The sequence below is a fragment of the Malurus melanocephalus genome, unplaced genomic scaffold (genome assembly GCF_030028575.1).
Source record: "Malurus melanocephalus ecotype Western Australia unplaced genomic scaffold, MMel_1.1 scaffold_501, whole genome shotgun sequence".
NCBI lineage: Eukaryota > Metazoa > Chordata > Aves > Passeriformes > Maluridae > Malurus > Malurus melanocephalus.
The window spans coordinates 483,357-500,095 of NW_026623733.1; the positions used below are offsets into that span (position 1 = coordinate 483,357).

The 16,739-nt window shown below is 37.4% G+C and overlaps 1 protein-coding gene across 1 annotated transcript; it reads left to right on the forward strand.

Annotated features, from left to right (window-relative positions):
- Positions 1-126: 126 nt before the first annotated feature.
- Positions 127-13,189, forward strand: CHORDC1 (cysteine and histidine rich domain containing 1). Its single transcript, XM_057381245.1, has 11 exons — positions 127-294; positions 3,732-3,781; positions 5,838-5,894; positions 6,338-6,498; positions 7,071-7,171; positions 8,089-8,147; positions 9,138-9,208; positions 9,484-9,589; positions 11,104-11,223; positions 11,852-11,914; positions 12,454-13,189. The coding sequence occupies exons 1-11, from the start codon at positions 231-233 to the stop codon at positions 12,595-12,597; spliced, it is 996 nt and encodes a 331-aa protein (XP_057237228.1). The 5' UTR covers positions 127-230; the 3' UTR covers positions 12,598-13,189.
- Positions 13,190-16,739: the final 3,550 nt, after the last annotated feature.

Here is a 16,739-nt window from a genome sequence, read left to right on the forward strand (position 1 = left end):
GCCCGGCGGCTCTGCACCGTCCCAGCAGCGCCTGCGCGGCCGCCCGCCCGCTCCCGCCGTCCCCCGAAGCTTCGTGAAGATTCCGGAAGGCTCCGGCCGGCTCTTTCCGCCCGGAGAGCTGCCCCGCCCCCGGTGCTGCTGCCCGGCTTCCTTCCTTCCTTCCTTCTTCCTTCCGCCGTGCTCGGCCGGGCTGGGCTCTCCCGGGCGGCGGGGCAGGAGGTGCCGCGGCCATGTCGCTGCTGTGCTACAACCGGGGCTGCGGGCAGCGCTTCGACCCCGAGAGCAACACGGCGGGTGAGAGCGGCGGGCACGGCCGGGACCGGGGTGCCACCCTCGCTGCCGGAGCGGGGGCGGCCTGTCGGGGCTCTGCGGGGCGCTGGGAGCCSATCCCGCCCGCTTGTGGCCCCGGGGCTCTTGCGGGGCGCTGGGAGCCTGTCCCCCGGCTGCGGGCCCCGCGGCGGGGCTGTCACCCGGCCCGGGGGWGCGGGTCCCTCGGGGTGCCCCACGGCTGGCCCGGCGCTGCACATCGCTGTCATGTGTGCCGAGGGTGCTTAAGAACAGCAGAAGTTTCTGTGCTGAGGGCCTCTGTGGATATCGCATACATCGCAGTTACCAGCGGCCTTTTGGGTTTTTTTCTTTGTTTTGTTTTTTTGTTTTGTTTTTTTTAAGTCCAAGTATGTATGTGAGTGGTACCTGTGTATTTGCTTTGCCGAGTGCCTTGAGCGCTTGCAGTGCTTCTCTTGTGTGTGCTGGGAATCCTGGTGAAAMCTCTTTAAAGCTCTGTCATTTGGGRTTTCATAATTCCRCAGAGGCTGTAGACGGGTGATCTGAGCTTTCAGAGGACYTGCYCTCACCTGGTTCGTAAAGWAACTGWTGGYTGRATTTCTAGAAYGCCCTTTTTGCACTAATTTAATTTTTAGTGACACCCGGAGTTACAAGTAGGCTGACATGTTCTAGCCTGTGCATTTGCTGTGGTTTAGAACCGTGGCAATAAAGTGTTTATTTTTCTAAGCTATATGTTTTCTAAAGACAGGGGCAACATATTTGAGTAGGACTTGCTAATGTTAGTGACATGAGAAGCAGGCACAGTTGTGGAATGAGTCCATTKACTGATCTCTGCCACCACCATCCCCTGCAGCCCTTTGCCCCARAAGGCAAAGCAAGTAAGGGTATTTATGGTAAAAAGACAAAAAAAAGAAGAGATCTGACTGGGACTATTAGATCTGTGTTCWTTACAGACGTAAGACTTCTTTAGGRTGYGTTCCTACRTTTGTGATCAAGTTGAACTAAACTCAGTGAGGTTGGCAATGTGCTAACTCTGTGGTGCTTGGGTTGGGAAAAAAATTTCATGAGATGAAATTTGTTTCAGTGACTGGAACACTTGGTGGAATCCCTGTCTTCTAGACTGAGCAATTCTGAAGGTAAATGTAGTTATTCAGAGATCATTACAGAGAACCAAGTTTTGGGTTTGGGTGACCCCTACAAGTTTCTACTTTSACATTTAATGAAAGGGCTAATTAAGTGCTTTTAGGATATAGCAGCAAGATGATACCCGTGTGTGCACAGTAGGATCAGTTTGGCTATGAAATTGACATCAAAAAAGCCCCAAACAAACAATGACAAAAACCTGAAAAATTGTGGTACTTGTGCCTCTAAAAATTATCTGAGCGTTAGAGAAAACGGCTTTGAAGTACTTCGGTTTTCCTGATGAAGGAAAGGTATTAACAGCAGTGGAGAATTAACTTGTTTTTGGGTTTTTTACCAGCGAAAAATGAAGAATACCAACCAAAGGCTGGCAAGTGCTCTCACACAAATCAGAACTAGAATGTGCTTTTATGTGCTCGGGTGACTATCAGTGTATCCTAATTTTCTAGTTTTCCCCGCCTAGTCTGAGATGGAATCCCTCTTGTTGTCAGATGAGAGCTGTTGGGCTCAATATGAGTGCAGGCGAGCTGATGTTTCACTGTGTCCTAGCAGGGAGAATGGTCAGACTGCTTGCTCAGTGAACAAATCCGGCTGGCTCTGCATGAGGCATTGCAGAGCAACTTGTCCTGGCATCTCCTGCCGAGAGTGCAGGGCCCTCTGGAGACAGCAGCCAAGTGGGCTGTCACTTGCTCCATGATGTACCTGCTGCAGAGCAAGCTCCAGGGAGCAAGGAAAAAGGATTGCCCTTGGCCATATGGACGGTCAGACACTTGTCTGTGTCTGCTTTGTGAGCTGGACGACAGCCACCCCTGMATTAATTGATTATGAGATGGTTCTGGCCTCTGAAATGGTTCCAGTTGTTAAMAGCACATCTCTATTGAAGAATGCTTGGAAAGAGTTAGAAATGTTCATTAAAGTCTTCTGATTCAGAAGTAATCTTTGCTTCAAACAGTTTTATTTTTACTCTCATGATGCTTTTATTGACATTCTTTCATACTTTTGGGAAAGAATAACCTCCACTTTTATTTTTACTGTCTTTAACAGTGAAGTCCTGGTCTATGCAATATAATCACTTTTTTTTCTTTTTACYTTTTCTGTGAGGTTTACCAGCATTAGCTTTTCATCCTGAAACTGAGGGAGTTGAAAGAGGTTTATGGATATATTTGTAAGTCATGCTGAAGGACTAATGTTCCAAAATATGTGTCTTTTGAGTTCAGGTGGGAACTGATGTCCCTCAGGCTGAATTAGTGCTTTAGGTTTTAGAAAATCAAAGAAAATTATACTAAACAAGATTTCTTTAAAAATCTATGTATTTATAAAAAAGATGAAAACAACAAGTTTGGCTGGGTTTTTGCCTATTMAATAGCAATAGACTGCTAATAAAGTTATTTATCACCTTTTTCTTTTGCTTCCTACAATGTGCATTGTTACTTTTTGTGTCACTTAATTTTAATTGTTTCTAGTTTTGCTTTAAAGGCTGGAAGATAGTTTTTAGAGTCAAGTCAGTAAAATACTATCCATGCAGTAAATGTCAGTGAGAATATTGCTATTATGTAATCACAGCAATTTCGTTACATGTGAAAGGCATACAAGTRAAAAAGGAACAGCTGTGTAATGTTGATAAATGTCTATGAATATAAACACTTTCATTAATGAAGATTGTATTTCAGTGTAGTGTTGGTACAGAATCTATTATTTATAAATAGTATTGCTGTGTCAAAATTGTGCCTGTGGAAGACTAACCTTTGGGTTCAAGTCCTTAGGTGGCTTAGGATACTACAAACGTTGAAAAAAGAACTAGCTAATTAATGGTTAAAATAATGAACTCTTGATTTGCATTAAGATACTTTTTTAACAGAATGCTTCTCARTAGAAATCTCTGATCAGGTGGAAATTGATGTGTTTGAAGCTCTAAACCAGTATTTTCTGTCTGTCAGGTAGCCATAGGGTCACTTTTTACTTCAGCAAAAATTACCAGTCAGGCCTGATTATTGATGAATGCCCAGGATAGTCCAAGTTTACTTGCTCCGCATGGAAGTAGTAGTTTGTCCTAGATACCTGCTTTCTAGTTTGTGTTGTATAATAGAGAATAAGAAAGAAGTGCTGATTATTTATGTTTAATGTGTGCATTCAAGAGAGCTTTTTCTGTGAAGTGTGTATTTTTCTGAGCAATGATGTGCACTCGGGGAAGTGGAGCAGGTCATGGCATAGAAGAATTGCAAATGTGACATTTCTTCTGGCTTTGTAATCATATGAATAAAGATTCTTGGTATGCCTCAATATTAATAGCAATTATTTTCTTCTAGATTCATGCACATACCATCCAGGTGTTCCCGTCTTTCATGATGCTCTCAAAGTAAGTATGCAACTGTCCCTTTAAGTATTATCTTTTTTTTTTTTTTTCATATGTGCAAAATAGTGTGCTGCTTTTTCTTTTTAATTCCAGATCTTTCAGTGTTGCAAAACTGATGTTCAGCCCGTGATGAGCATCCCCATGAAATTAGAAAAGCACAGTTACTCATTCCTGAAGAAGAAATTAAAAACTCTGCTCATGGCCTAAACAGCATGCAAGTCTAGATGACTTGTTTCCTGTTGATTGACTGACTTTAGGTCTCTTAGCAGTTTAATTAGGTCCTCTAAATAGGACTGTGGAGCCATTGAGAGGTTTCATACTCTTTGAGTTAATTAACCTGCTTGGAATTCAAAGCAGCTGCTTATGGTATAATGTGGCCGGGGCACTAATGTGTATGTGACATTATTGTGCTGTAAAAAACAGCCACATTGGTTTAATCAGTCAAATGAGGATGTTGGTTAAATTAGGACTGGTCACCCATGCCGCTGATGCATATGTCCAGGATTCTTGGGCTCCATCTTCAGTGATGAATTAAATATACCTGTGACTGGTCTCAGTCCTTAGGCCAACTCCACAGCCCATGCTTGGTTCTTTRCTAAACTCTTTTCCTACCTCAAGATCTACTGGATGCATATAAAGAGCCTACAGGGAATTATTTGAGACACAATTGCCAAAACAGTATTGGAAATCATTCTAATAATTTAATAGTGTGTAGTTAGAAATCTGGTGTCCAAAAATGGAGCCTGGCACTTTCTACTCCATTAAAATAGATGTAGCCTAAGTGACTTTTCTTAGAACACCAAACTGCTGTCTAGCCGAGCTTTGAGGGGGACAAGTTTTTTAGTTTTGGGGATTTTTTTTGGGTCTGGTGTGTTTTTGTTTTTGGGGTTTTTTTTTGTATTTAGGAACTGATTCTACTGGCACTGCATCTCATCCCAACAATGTGATCTCTTTTGGCCTTGTGAAAGCTTCTGCATTTGTGCTGGGCAGCGTGTACGCTGTGAGCTGTTGCTTATGTTAYGGTACCTGACTCCAAAACAACTGTCATGTGCCACAGGCAAATGGGGTCAAATACTCTTAGATCAAAAACTGTATAATTACTTAGACTATGGCAATTTGTTTGGTACAAGATTATAGTTGTACTCATAGCATAGTACAAAAATCTACATAGTTATAAAGAGAATAATTACACAGTTAGCTCAAAAACTTACATTTACTCCCTCTTTCTCTTAACCTACTCACTGTTTAAAAACAGGTACCACTTTCTCCCTTCTTATCCTATCTCTTGGCCCAATAAAAATTTATTATAATTGCATATGAGCAGCTTTCTTCCTGCAATGAACTTTAGATAATCTAGGTGGGCAGGATGAACCTTCTGTCTCCTCAGCTGTGGAAATGGTTAATATTTTGAGGGTATTTTAGAACCACCTACATAAAACCCAGTGTGTTGCACCACTTAAGGTTTCAAAGCAGTGGTGCGTTAGTCAAACTGTTGCCTTTAATAAGGTTCTTTGACTTCTAAGATATATTATTCACAGTGGCAAGACAGTTTGTTCTAAAATTGAATTTCTAGTTTATATAATAAAAAATGCTCTTGATTGATGTAGTTGGATAGCTGTGCAATGCACATACCCAGCTCTGTTGGTGGGAAATAAGCAATTGAAAGATTTGAGTGTTCTTAAGAAAAGAAAAAAAAATCTGTGTCATTTTTGGAAGAGGGCCTGTATGTTGAGCTACAGGTGAGCCTGGCGTCAGGTGTAGTATTTGTTTTGCTTACATATTACATTAGGAGATAAAGTAACATTTGTACAGAGTTGGCATCTAACTTGTCATGGAAGTGTTGCTTCACATTTACTGAACTTTCTGATTAAGGCAGCRTGAGTGAATTAGAAGACTTCTCTGGCTTTTAAAAATGCAGATGATAATATTGTCCACAGAAGGGAAGAAAACAATTCCTCTAATCTGGATTAGAGGAATATAATTAATACTTTGCTGTTTATGAGCTATTGTCAAGTCTCGTAGTCATGCCTGTGTTGTTTTTATTCCAAAATGTTTGTAGGGTTGGTCATGCTGCAAGAGGAGAACAACAGACTTTTCTGACTTCTTGAGCATTGCGGTATGTACTCATAATTATTTACAATTTTTATACTTGTCAAAAGATGGTGATTAGTATTAAATGGTATGTGTCATTTTGGTAATCCTTATATGCTCTATTTTTCTTCATATTGTGCTGAAGTCAAGTCTCATTTGCAAGCTTTAATGGTTTAAATTATCTAAACAGGTTTTGATAGAACTACTTGTTAATAAAGAAGGAAGGTCAGCATTTATTGRTGTTTTGCTTGACTACACAGAGTATGCATTTTTCTTTTAACTTGCATCCAAATGAGAATATTTTCTACTTCAGCAGAAGGATTTCCTTTGCAGCCAGTGTTTAGAGTGGGCTAAAGGAGAAGATGGAGCTGRAGAAATGAGTCAAGAAAACTTGTTCCAGTTTTTGTTAATTCTTAATGCACACAAACCACACTGCATGTATATATAAACATATGCTTTCCACAATAGGGCTGTACAAAAGGTCTTCATAACAGCGAGAAACCTCCTGAGCCTGTTAAACCAGAAGTCAAAACTACCTCTGAACGAAAGGAACTAGCTGAACTGAAACCCAAATTTCAAGAACACATAATTCAGGCACCAAAACCATTGGAAACAATTAAAAGGCCAAGGTATGGTATGTGAAATGTTAAGTTTTGCCAAATTTGTAGTGGTGGCCAAGTTAAATCTTGCTTGGTTATTCAATATTGTACAATTCAGATATTTAGAAATTCTGAAATTAATCTTAGAAGACCTTGGTTTTGGTAGCGGTGATGGTGTTGCCTTAATCTTCAAAATAAGAGACAAGAATTCTGGTTATGACAAGGAAGTACTGGATCTCTTGGCACTGAAATCCACAAGAAGTAAAAATCGAATCTATAACCTCATGTCTTAAAATGCCTCTGGTAGCTTTATTTAGTGTTTGAAACAGTACTAAAAATCATTTTGGGGTGCTTGTATTTAGATTCCTTAGTATCTCTGAATTATTTTTATTTTTGGAGAGTTTTTAGGATTTCCAGTTGAAAGCCAAGACTTCTAAATTTCTAGTCTTTTTTTCATAAACAATAAGGATTGGCATTTACAAATGTAGTTTATTTGTTGAAGGGAGGTTTGAAAGACTCTTGTAGGAAGATTGAAAGTTACTACTTTGTCTTCTATAAATTCTTTCTCATAAAGTTGTCACTAATACATGGACTTTTTTTAGCCCAGATGAGCCAATGACAAATTTGCAGCTGAAAGTGTCAGCTTCCTTGAAACAAGCTCTTGATAAACTGAAACTGTCATCAGAAAATGAAGGGAAAAAAGGTAAGGAGACAGGGAGGTKAAATAGGTATGTGATGCTAGTTTTCACACAATGAAATGCTGATCTTGTAATTTCTGAAGTGGTAGTGTYGTCTATCTAAAGATCTTTATAATCTGGGAAATACCTTCTAGTCCAGGAAATGCTGATTGAAGTTCAAATGTGGATAACATGGAGACTTGGAGCAGTATGTTGTTCTTAACATCATTGGAACTGTGTCTTTTCTAAGGTTTCCTGGTTAGAATGAACATAATGGGAACATCCATTTCTGAATATGTGACTGACAGAGTTATCAAGAAATTAACTTTATTCCCTAATGTTGCAAACACAGTGTCATAGAAACCCTTCATAAATTTGTGAAATTCCTCTGAAGACTAGTTGGTTCTCCTTSGTCTGCTTTTCCTCTTCTCCCACATTTTATTTGAATTTAGTTGCAGAATAACACTGCTCCTTAAGAAGCTTTATTATTTCAACCTACACTTGTGACTATTTTATGCGCTTTTGTTCTTGTGCCAAGCTAATTTAGCTCTTCTTTCTCYATGGTATCCAAATTATTTCCTTGTGTGTATTTATAGACAGCAGTTGAAGCCTTTTACATTCTTATTTTTACAAAACTGAACAAAATGAATGATTTTTCTCTTCGACTTTGATTGTAATGATCCTCTCCATCTTTTTTTATTTACCCCACTTAAAATGTGTAAAGATACAGACCATAGATTTTGATGCATAGGTAATACAGCTTTTGGAATGTTTCTGTTACTGTGTACCTCTGTGGCAGATTTCAGTGCTTGGCAGAAAATAGAAGGTTGAAGAGGGAGGTTTTTCTAATCTCCTGCTTGGCTCATTTGAATTCTTAGTAAAAGCAGAGTGTTCAGTAGATTATACAATTCATTTGCTATTTTCTGTAATACTCTGTTTACAGAGGAAGACAGTGATGAAATCAAGATTGGGACGGCATGTAAAAATGCAGGCTGTTCAAAAGTAAGTGGTTCACTGTACTGGTTTAGTTGTACTCTAAACCCAGCTACTCAGCTATTACGTGAGCAGGCTACAAGTTAAGTTGGAGAAGGCAGAAAGTCTGTTGCCTTTCACAAATACACATTTGATAACAGGCTTTAGTATGGATAAATACGAGTTGCATGCACAAAGTATTAAGCTGTTTTTTTTTTTTTAAGCCTGCCATAAACTTCTTAATAAGTAAGCTTGTCAAATCCATGATACTGATGTGTTTCAGCTTAAAATATTGAATATAATACTAATGAGATGTGTCTTACTGATAACGCTTGAGTTGCTCTTGATAATCTGTGCATAGATCAGAAGCATCTACAGGTCTTATCAGTTAATGCTTCCTGCAAGAAGAATTAAAGTYRGTGTTTTAACCCATCTAGCACCAAAATTAGTCATTATATTACATTGTCATTTAAAGTGAAAGTTACACTAAAACCCTTGCATTGTACAAAACRGGACTGCAGGATTTAAATAGCCGTTTTACCTGACAGATTTTGCATTATCTACCAAAGCTCTGGTGGGAGGAGAACATTGGCAGTCTTTGTGTTGGGAAGAAGTTATCTGATATTCAGTGGCTAAGTTGTATATTGTATACTTTCTTTTGAAAATCCATGTGTTTTATGAACAATAAATTTCATTTATTATTCTTGTTTTCTCTGAATGCTTAGARTATTTTAAAGACAAATATCTCTGAGGATCTAAAGTGACCTTTATGAGCATAAGATGTGTCATCATTGATGTGCACCACTGAATTAACACAAAGTACAGATTCTTAGCAGTTCCTGGGAGCCTTTTGTGAATGAATGYTGAAGGTTACTTTGAAAAGCTAGGACAAGCCATCAGAYCTAGTTTATGTACCCAAAAGCTTTGTCATACTTTGGTCAGTATTTCTGGTTTGTGTTGTTTTGTTTTTTCCTTRCTCCAAATCCTGTAACTAATAAACTTTAAACTTCTTCTCACTAGACATACGAAGGACCACACAGCACAGAAGAAGTATGTATTTACCATTCTGGTGTACCTATATTCCATGAAGGGTTAGTATTCAGTTAACTTCCATTTTTGTRCCTAAATTCCATGAAGGGTTAGTATTCAGTTACCTTCTGGGGTTTTTTACTAGTCTGTTGTGTGTTCATGCTTTCTTTGTAGATGTTGCCTTGATTTATTCTGTATTCCCTCTTCAGTCAAAAATGGCAATGCTTGAAGAGGGTATACTAAATGAACAGTAATATTGCATAACGGAAAGATCTTCAATATTCACAGTAAATAGTKTCCTAAATATTGTTTGTTTATTACTTTGCAAACTTTCAAGGATGAAGTATTGGAGCTGTTGTAAAAGGAAAACTTCTGACTTCAATACATTTTTAGCTCAAGAAGGCTGCACAAGAGGAACACATGTATGGACTAAAAAGGATGCAGTAAGTAGCATTAATATTGCATTCTGTAACTGGCCATTTTGAATTTTGACTACTGAAATGTAGTTTGTAGCTTGATTTAGTTATTACTGTAGTTGAGCTATTACAGATCACTACCTCTGACATAACATGGAGGATACTATGCACAGCAGAAAAACTGACAAGTGGCGTGTGAAGTAGYCTGCGATACAGGTATACTTGTAATAGCTACAACCTTTCTGTTYAGTGATATGTGTACTATCTGTGGTAAAAGTTTTTGTCAATTTCAGGAAAAAAATTGCAGATTTTTCCACTTTGTTAGTTAAGAAAGTCATTCAGGGGTGGAGTTGTTTTTAAGGTGGGATGACAGGACAGATAAAGTCAATGAGGTTCTGTTGGTGGGGGGCACAAATAAAGCATGCCTTTATGTTTAATTTGGATGCTATTTACATACCTGAATGTCTTTCTGGTCTGGATCAAATTGAGTGTCTTATTTTGGCTGCCGGTGTAACAAATAGAGAGAGCATCGATTTAATTTGTAGGTATTTCATCACAGTGTTGGGAACAAACTGAAGAATTACAAAGTGAAAAATACTAACATTCAAGGGTTATGAAGATTCTTTAAGAATACTATAGAATATTATAATGGAACAAAACATTGAAAAACATTTGGTCACACGATGGATACAGGTGAACACAAAATTCTTGTTACGAATATATTGTCTGTTGCTGAGGCAAAATGGGTTTGACACTACAAACATCAGGAATTTTTAACAGAAGGAAATAAAGATATATTATAAAAAGTGTAGTTTTGCTACCTCATTCTAGAACAGTTCACAAATACTTTGCATCCATTAAGTCTTAGTATTGCTGCTTGCTTTGAAGATTTATATTTTTGTTCAGTTATTTGCAAGTGCAAAATGTAGGGATTAAAAAAAAAAAAGCTGAAGTTGTGGGCCTAAAGCAGGAGAGTATAGAAAAAGAGAGTACAGAGTAAAGAATTTATCCACATTTAAACTATGTGTATGTTAACTGTATGAATATTAAGGTAATGGGCTTCTATCTAACATTTTTTTTTTAAACTTAACTTTTTGCTTTTATTTTAAAGAATTTTTCACCATTTATTTTTTTCTGCTTCAGTGAACAGAGAGCAATAAATATTTTTTTTGCAGCTATATGAAGCATTCTTGGAGTAAATGCATTCATTTTCTCTGCTCAGTTGCTTTCTCTTATCTCCTGGCTAAATGTAGTCTTGGAAAGGAAATTGATCCACCAAGTAACATTTGTTTTGTTGTAGTTTTTTTGAGGGGGATTTACGGAAATAATTTAGTTGCAAGTGGAACTTGCAAAAAGTTGCACTTGCAAAAAGAGTTGCAAGTGGAGTCTTGCAAACTCCTGTGAAGATGACATATAGTCCTTTATTAACTATGCTAGTTGGCTGTTAAAAAAAGTCCTGGGCATTTATCCTGTTAATTTTCTGTTAAAAAAATTCTAATGTAATTCAAAATCTCTTTTTTTGTACCTTTTTCCTTTTATAGGGTAAAAAAGTAGTTCCATGCAGGCATGATTGGCACCAGACTGGAGGAGAAGTGACTATTTCTGTATATGCTAAAAACTCTGTCCCTGATCTGAGCTACGTAGAAGCTAATAGCACAATGGTGAGGCTCTACTTTAAGATCAGCAATCTSAAGTTAAGAAAATCTGCTCAGCTTTATTTACAAGGCAGAGATAGCATTAGACACTTCTTTGAGTAACTGCTTTTTCTTGGCATTTGTGTTTGTTCAAGTATGTACAGCTTTTTTTCTCCCTTCTGTTTGGACATCTGCACTTTAATATGTGGGTTTTTTAAAAGCTGCAATACAGTTTGCAAAACAGTATGCCAAAAAAAAAGTTTAATTTGACTTCCATAATTAAAACCCAAGCGTGATGGATTTGCATCACCATAAATAATGATAGATTCATAATTTAATTGTATTTGACTTAACGTAATTTAATAAAATTCTTCATTGTATGCTTCATTCACAGCTACTAWTATTAAACAGGTGTTGCAATGCTTCTCTGATTTCTTAATCTMAAATGATACAGCTACCAGTGGCCACTGTTGAGTGCAGCCGTATTAGAATCTATTAAAACATTCACTTCTATTTCTGTGGGAAGATTGCATTACTTTGGTGATTGTAGGATCCAAGTCCTAGCATGGTATATTTTGTTTAAACATGCTTACAGTATCAAATGTTTTATTAACATGATAAAAATTTCTCATTWTCTGTTGTTTTTTCTGTTAAGGTAAACATCCATATTGTGTTTGAAGGAGAAAAGGAGTTTCATCGCAGTGTGAAGTTATGGGGAGTAAGTGTAAAAATACTTTTTCTGTTAAAAAGAAAAAAAAAAAAATAAACCCCAGAGGACAAATAAAACATAAGCCTTTAGCTTTGTCTCCTTCAAAAATGGCTTGGTTTTCCTCATTACTCTGTTTATTGAAATAATTTCAGTTGCGTAACATTGAGTAGTTACATTTAAACCCGAATATAATACCCCAGGAGATCCAGTATGACATCATAAGGGACACTAAAGAGAAGGTGACCTTCTAAGATACTTTCTGATCCCAACCATGGTAGTGGCAGTTCAGAAAACCCTTGCCTATGTATGTGTTAGCCAATGTATATGTTAGATATGCATAGGCATATGTTTATACCATAAACATTCCTATATGGGAATAGGAAAGAACAGACTTTTCAAAATACCAGAGGGATCTTCATCCTCCTGAACATTTACTGAAATAATTGATGAGGTACTCCCTAGCTGAATTCCCAAATACCTATCAGTCTGGTTTTTAAATTGAAGTTTACACTTTAAATTGAAGTGTAAGATAACCTTTTCTGTTCCAGGTGATCGATGTAAAGAGGAGTTATGTGAACATGACTGCTACAAAGATTGAGCTCACTATGAGAAAAGCAGAGCCCCTGCTATGGGCAAGTCTGGAATTGCCAGTATCCAACACGCAACCAAAACAGGAGACTTCWGATCAATAACGATTCCAAGAGATGAGTTATTTCCCATGATGAAGTGGTGACTTGCTACTGTAATCAAATATTTAACTTTTATATAGATTTCTTTTTTTTTTAATGCTAGATTATCTGTTCCCTTCTAGAAATTAATTTGAGGCACAGTAAATGGGGGTGTAAGCTTAAAGGGTAACAGCTATTTCTGCTCTTGTTCCCCTGAGTATGTTTATGCTTATGTTTATGAGRTGCAGTGTCTCCATGGGAATTGAGAGTAAAACAGCTATTGCCCTTTGCTTGCCACCTTCCCTRCCATGCACTGACTGTCCCAGTAGATGTGCTCTCTGTTCACTGTGGGTGTCTTTGTTTCTCAGCTGTTCAGTTTAGACTGGATGCATTCAACAGCCTGTGTTAAATTCAACACTATTATGAGGCATACAGTGATGCAGATACAAAAAGCTGAGTTTGACCTGATTAGCATGCAATTCCACATCTAGAGTAAAAGGTTCCATGAACAGAAATATGAAATTGTACATTTGTAGACTTCCATTTTCTGAAACAAAGGTTTGTTTCAATACCTCTTCGCTATGGAGGAATGAAATAAATGATATTATTCCAAGGATTTTAGTATTTGCTGACTCCTGCTGTCTTTCATGTACCAAAACAAATCAGGTTAAATTTTTTTAAAAAGTTGGCAAGAAGGGATTTTTTTTTACTCCTTAACATTTGCTATTTAAATAGTTCAATATAGAAGCAAATGGTCAGTGAAGTGGCCAGATAGCTTAGCATTTTAGCTGTGAAGAATATTCAAACAGCAAGCTATTATAAAATTACCAAAGTGCTGTATATATTTGGCTCTCTTCAGAATGTGTATTCTGTCCTATTCTACAACATTGAAAATCTCAAGACTCTCTTGAAAGTATGTGTATATGTATAGTAGGAAAAGCCAGGATACACTGTAGGTGTCTTGGGAAAATTATTTCCATGTAGATACACATATCTTTAGACTCTGAGGATGGTAATCTAAGAACCACATTTATATTCAGGACAAATCATAGGACAAGCAACATGCTTTAAAATGTCTGTCTCAAATTCTAGTTGTACCTTTGAATCCAAATACTTTAAAAAAATACTATATTGAGCAGACTATAATAAGAAATCAAGACCTTAGTTTTGTTTTCAGCGCATCAGTAACGGTATGTGGCTGAAAACGGGATTGTTTTAAATATGAGATTTTTTTTTTTATCCAAGCAGCAACACATGCAGTAATGTTGCTTTCTCTTTCTGCTTGGAATAATTTCTTAATTTTGGCTTGCAGCTGAAATAAAAATGTTTTCCTATAAAAGTAATACAAAATGCACACCGTTATTTATTGTGCCTAATCCTATATATGTAAACAGTCGGTCTTGGGGACTGTCAAAACGCACAAATGCTCATCTACCAGCCTTGGCAGATCTGGAATACCGCCAAGTGAAGCAGATTGTAGTAAGGGCATTGTGAAGTGAAATACAGACTTCTAAGAATGCTGCTGGTTTCCAACAGGTATAATTTGACTTGAGCTCAGACTTCTAACAGTACTTGAATTCCTACTTCACGCTTAAAGTAGTAGAAAATACGTTACCAAAGAAACCATCCCTGAGCACCAAGAAAGTAACACCAGTGATACAATTGTACATATATACACATACATAAAATTGGTTCTGGTGCTTCCCTGCCTTCATTTCAAGTTCCTTTTTCCTCAATCACTTAGTTGGAGCATGATTGCAATATTCCCTTGGGCCCTTTTTAAAAATTYCAGCTCTAAGTTCTGCTGAAGAGATTCTACTAACCTCTAATAATGCTCTTTTTTTCCCTTTTTTTGGAAACTTGAAAATGTCAGGTACTGTGAAGTGATAGGGTGTGTGCCTGCCAAGTGATCATCTGAAAATTGAACAGATGTTCCCTGATGTGTTCTGAATCAACAAGTGGAACACTTACGACACTGAACATCAGTGGGTGAAAAATTCTAGATAGCTGTAGTTACTAGCATGCCGTCTGTGTTTGTGCGTGCAGAACTCTGAACTTGGACAGCAAAATTGGTAGTGCTTAAATGCCAGGATTAAGTTCTTATTTAACAAGCAAATTCAAATGTGTCTATCCATGTGGATCTATAAATATCCTAAATATGTTTAAAAAAATGTGGAAAACATATTTCCACTTTATTTGCATCCTCACATGCACTAAATTTACATAATGTAAAACCCATTATAAAGAACTACATGGAAAATTGAATTCCTTGGGAAAACAGAATTTGTGTTTTAAAATAAGTCATAYTCTGCCTTAGTATACTAAACCCCAAATAAAGAGAAATGTGGATGAATGGACCATCTGCTATGAATGCTGCAGGCTTTGGGATCCCGTAAATACTTGTTTCATTCCTTCAAAGTATGTTTTGTTGGTAGCTGAGTCACCTTGGCCATAAGTGGGGGAAAGCTCCTGTAAACACAGTCCCAATTTTGCTTTTGCTTTTTTTTTTCCTCCTGCTCTTCTGTTGTTCATACTTTCAGCACAAAACTAAAGGTACTTCAGGTGTTCTATAATGACCGTCCCTRTCAGTGGCTGTAAAACCACTTTTAAAATTTACCTGCTTAAAAAAATAAGCAAACAAATGAAAGAACCCATAAAACCCCTGCCAGTTTTGATCAGGCAAGAAAGTTTTATGATAACAGCATAGCTTTCTATGGCTTCAGATGGCCTAGACTGCCATGTACTGTTAACTGCAGGAATTCTTAATAGTTTTTTATAACCATACGTCTGCATCTATCCTGAAGCTGCAAGAGCTGTATCATTCACTGGATTCGAGTGTTTAGAGCAGTTCTCACAATAGGTTTCAACACACCAGTGGCTGATCCTGGTGTTTCATGCAATGATATGCATAGTGGCAGCAGACACCCAGATGGAATATTGGCTCTAACTTTTATTAGGTGTGGAGAGAAGGTGAGGCCAGCTGTACTGTACTAAACCAGTCACAGTACTTTCCCRAAATAAGATMTGTCAAGTAAGCCAAATGATTTTTGATCACAGGCTTTCACCTATCTAATAATACAATGCTAAAATGCAAACCAGTATGAACAGGAATACTTGGTGTTGAATTTGTCCTTTTTTCATGTTTTCAGAAGTTGTGCTGTATTTATCAAATTGAGTTGATACAGCCTAGCTATATTTTTTATAAATAATAAATGTTAAAGAGCTGTAGTGTGTTTCAGTATGGGTTTATATGTTAACACATGTAGACAGCATGTTACATGTGTCAGAACTGACTGTCCAGGTGCATACAAAATCTACCTTCATAATCCCTTTTCAAAATAAAAAATTGCATGAATATACAAGTTTGTGACAGAWATCTTAATCTTTTCCTTCATGTATAAAACCATTTTCCTACCTAACATAACACATTTTGTATCTAACATTACTTCCCAGGTAACAGGTGATAGGATGAGAGTAAATGGCTTCAGGTTGTGTCAGGAGAGATTTAGATTAGATAATAGKAAAAATGCTTTTCATAGATAGGGCTGTCAGGCATTAGTACAGGCTGCCCAGGGGAACAGTGCAGTCRCTATCCCTGGAGGTGTTCAAAAAACACGGCTTTGAGGACGTGATTGAATGGTGAATTGGTGGTGCTGCCTTGGTGGTTGGTGATTTTAGAGGTTTTTCCAATCTGAACAATTCTGTGATCTATCTGTAACAACATTTCTTGGAGGAAATGGAATTTACATTAAATGTTAATACACTGTTAAGCACTGGACTGTTCAACAGCTCTGACTCTTAGGTCATACATGGCACTGATACAACTTGACAAAAAAAAATTCTTCCATTGGATATATTTTGGATCATGTACATTATCAAGTCACCATTTCAGTAGTTTAGGAATTAGTTTTACTGGGAATTTTGCCTTGAAAAAAGAATTACCTATCCTGCATAATGGTGCATTTTTGGCTTGCATTCTTTAAACATGGCATGAGTATTGATTAAATACTGTAAGTACTTGTTAATCATTGGTCTTTCCCAATTTCCTACTAATTTTTTTTTACCTCTGTTCAGCAAGGTGATCCTTTTTTAAGTAATGAGTTATGTGTCTGGAACACTGTTTTAGGATGGTAACAATTTTGCCATTAAAAGAGCCTTGAATTACA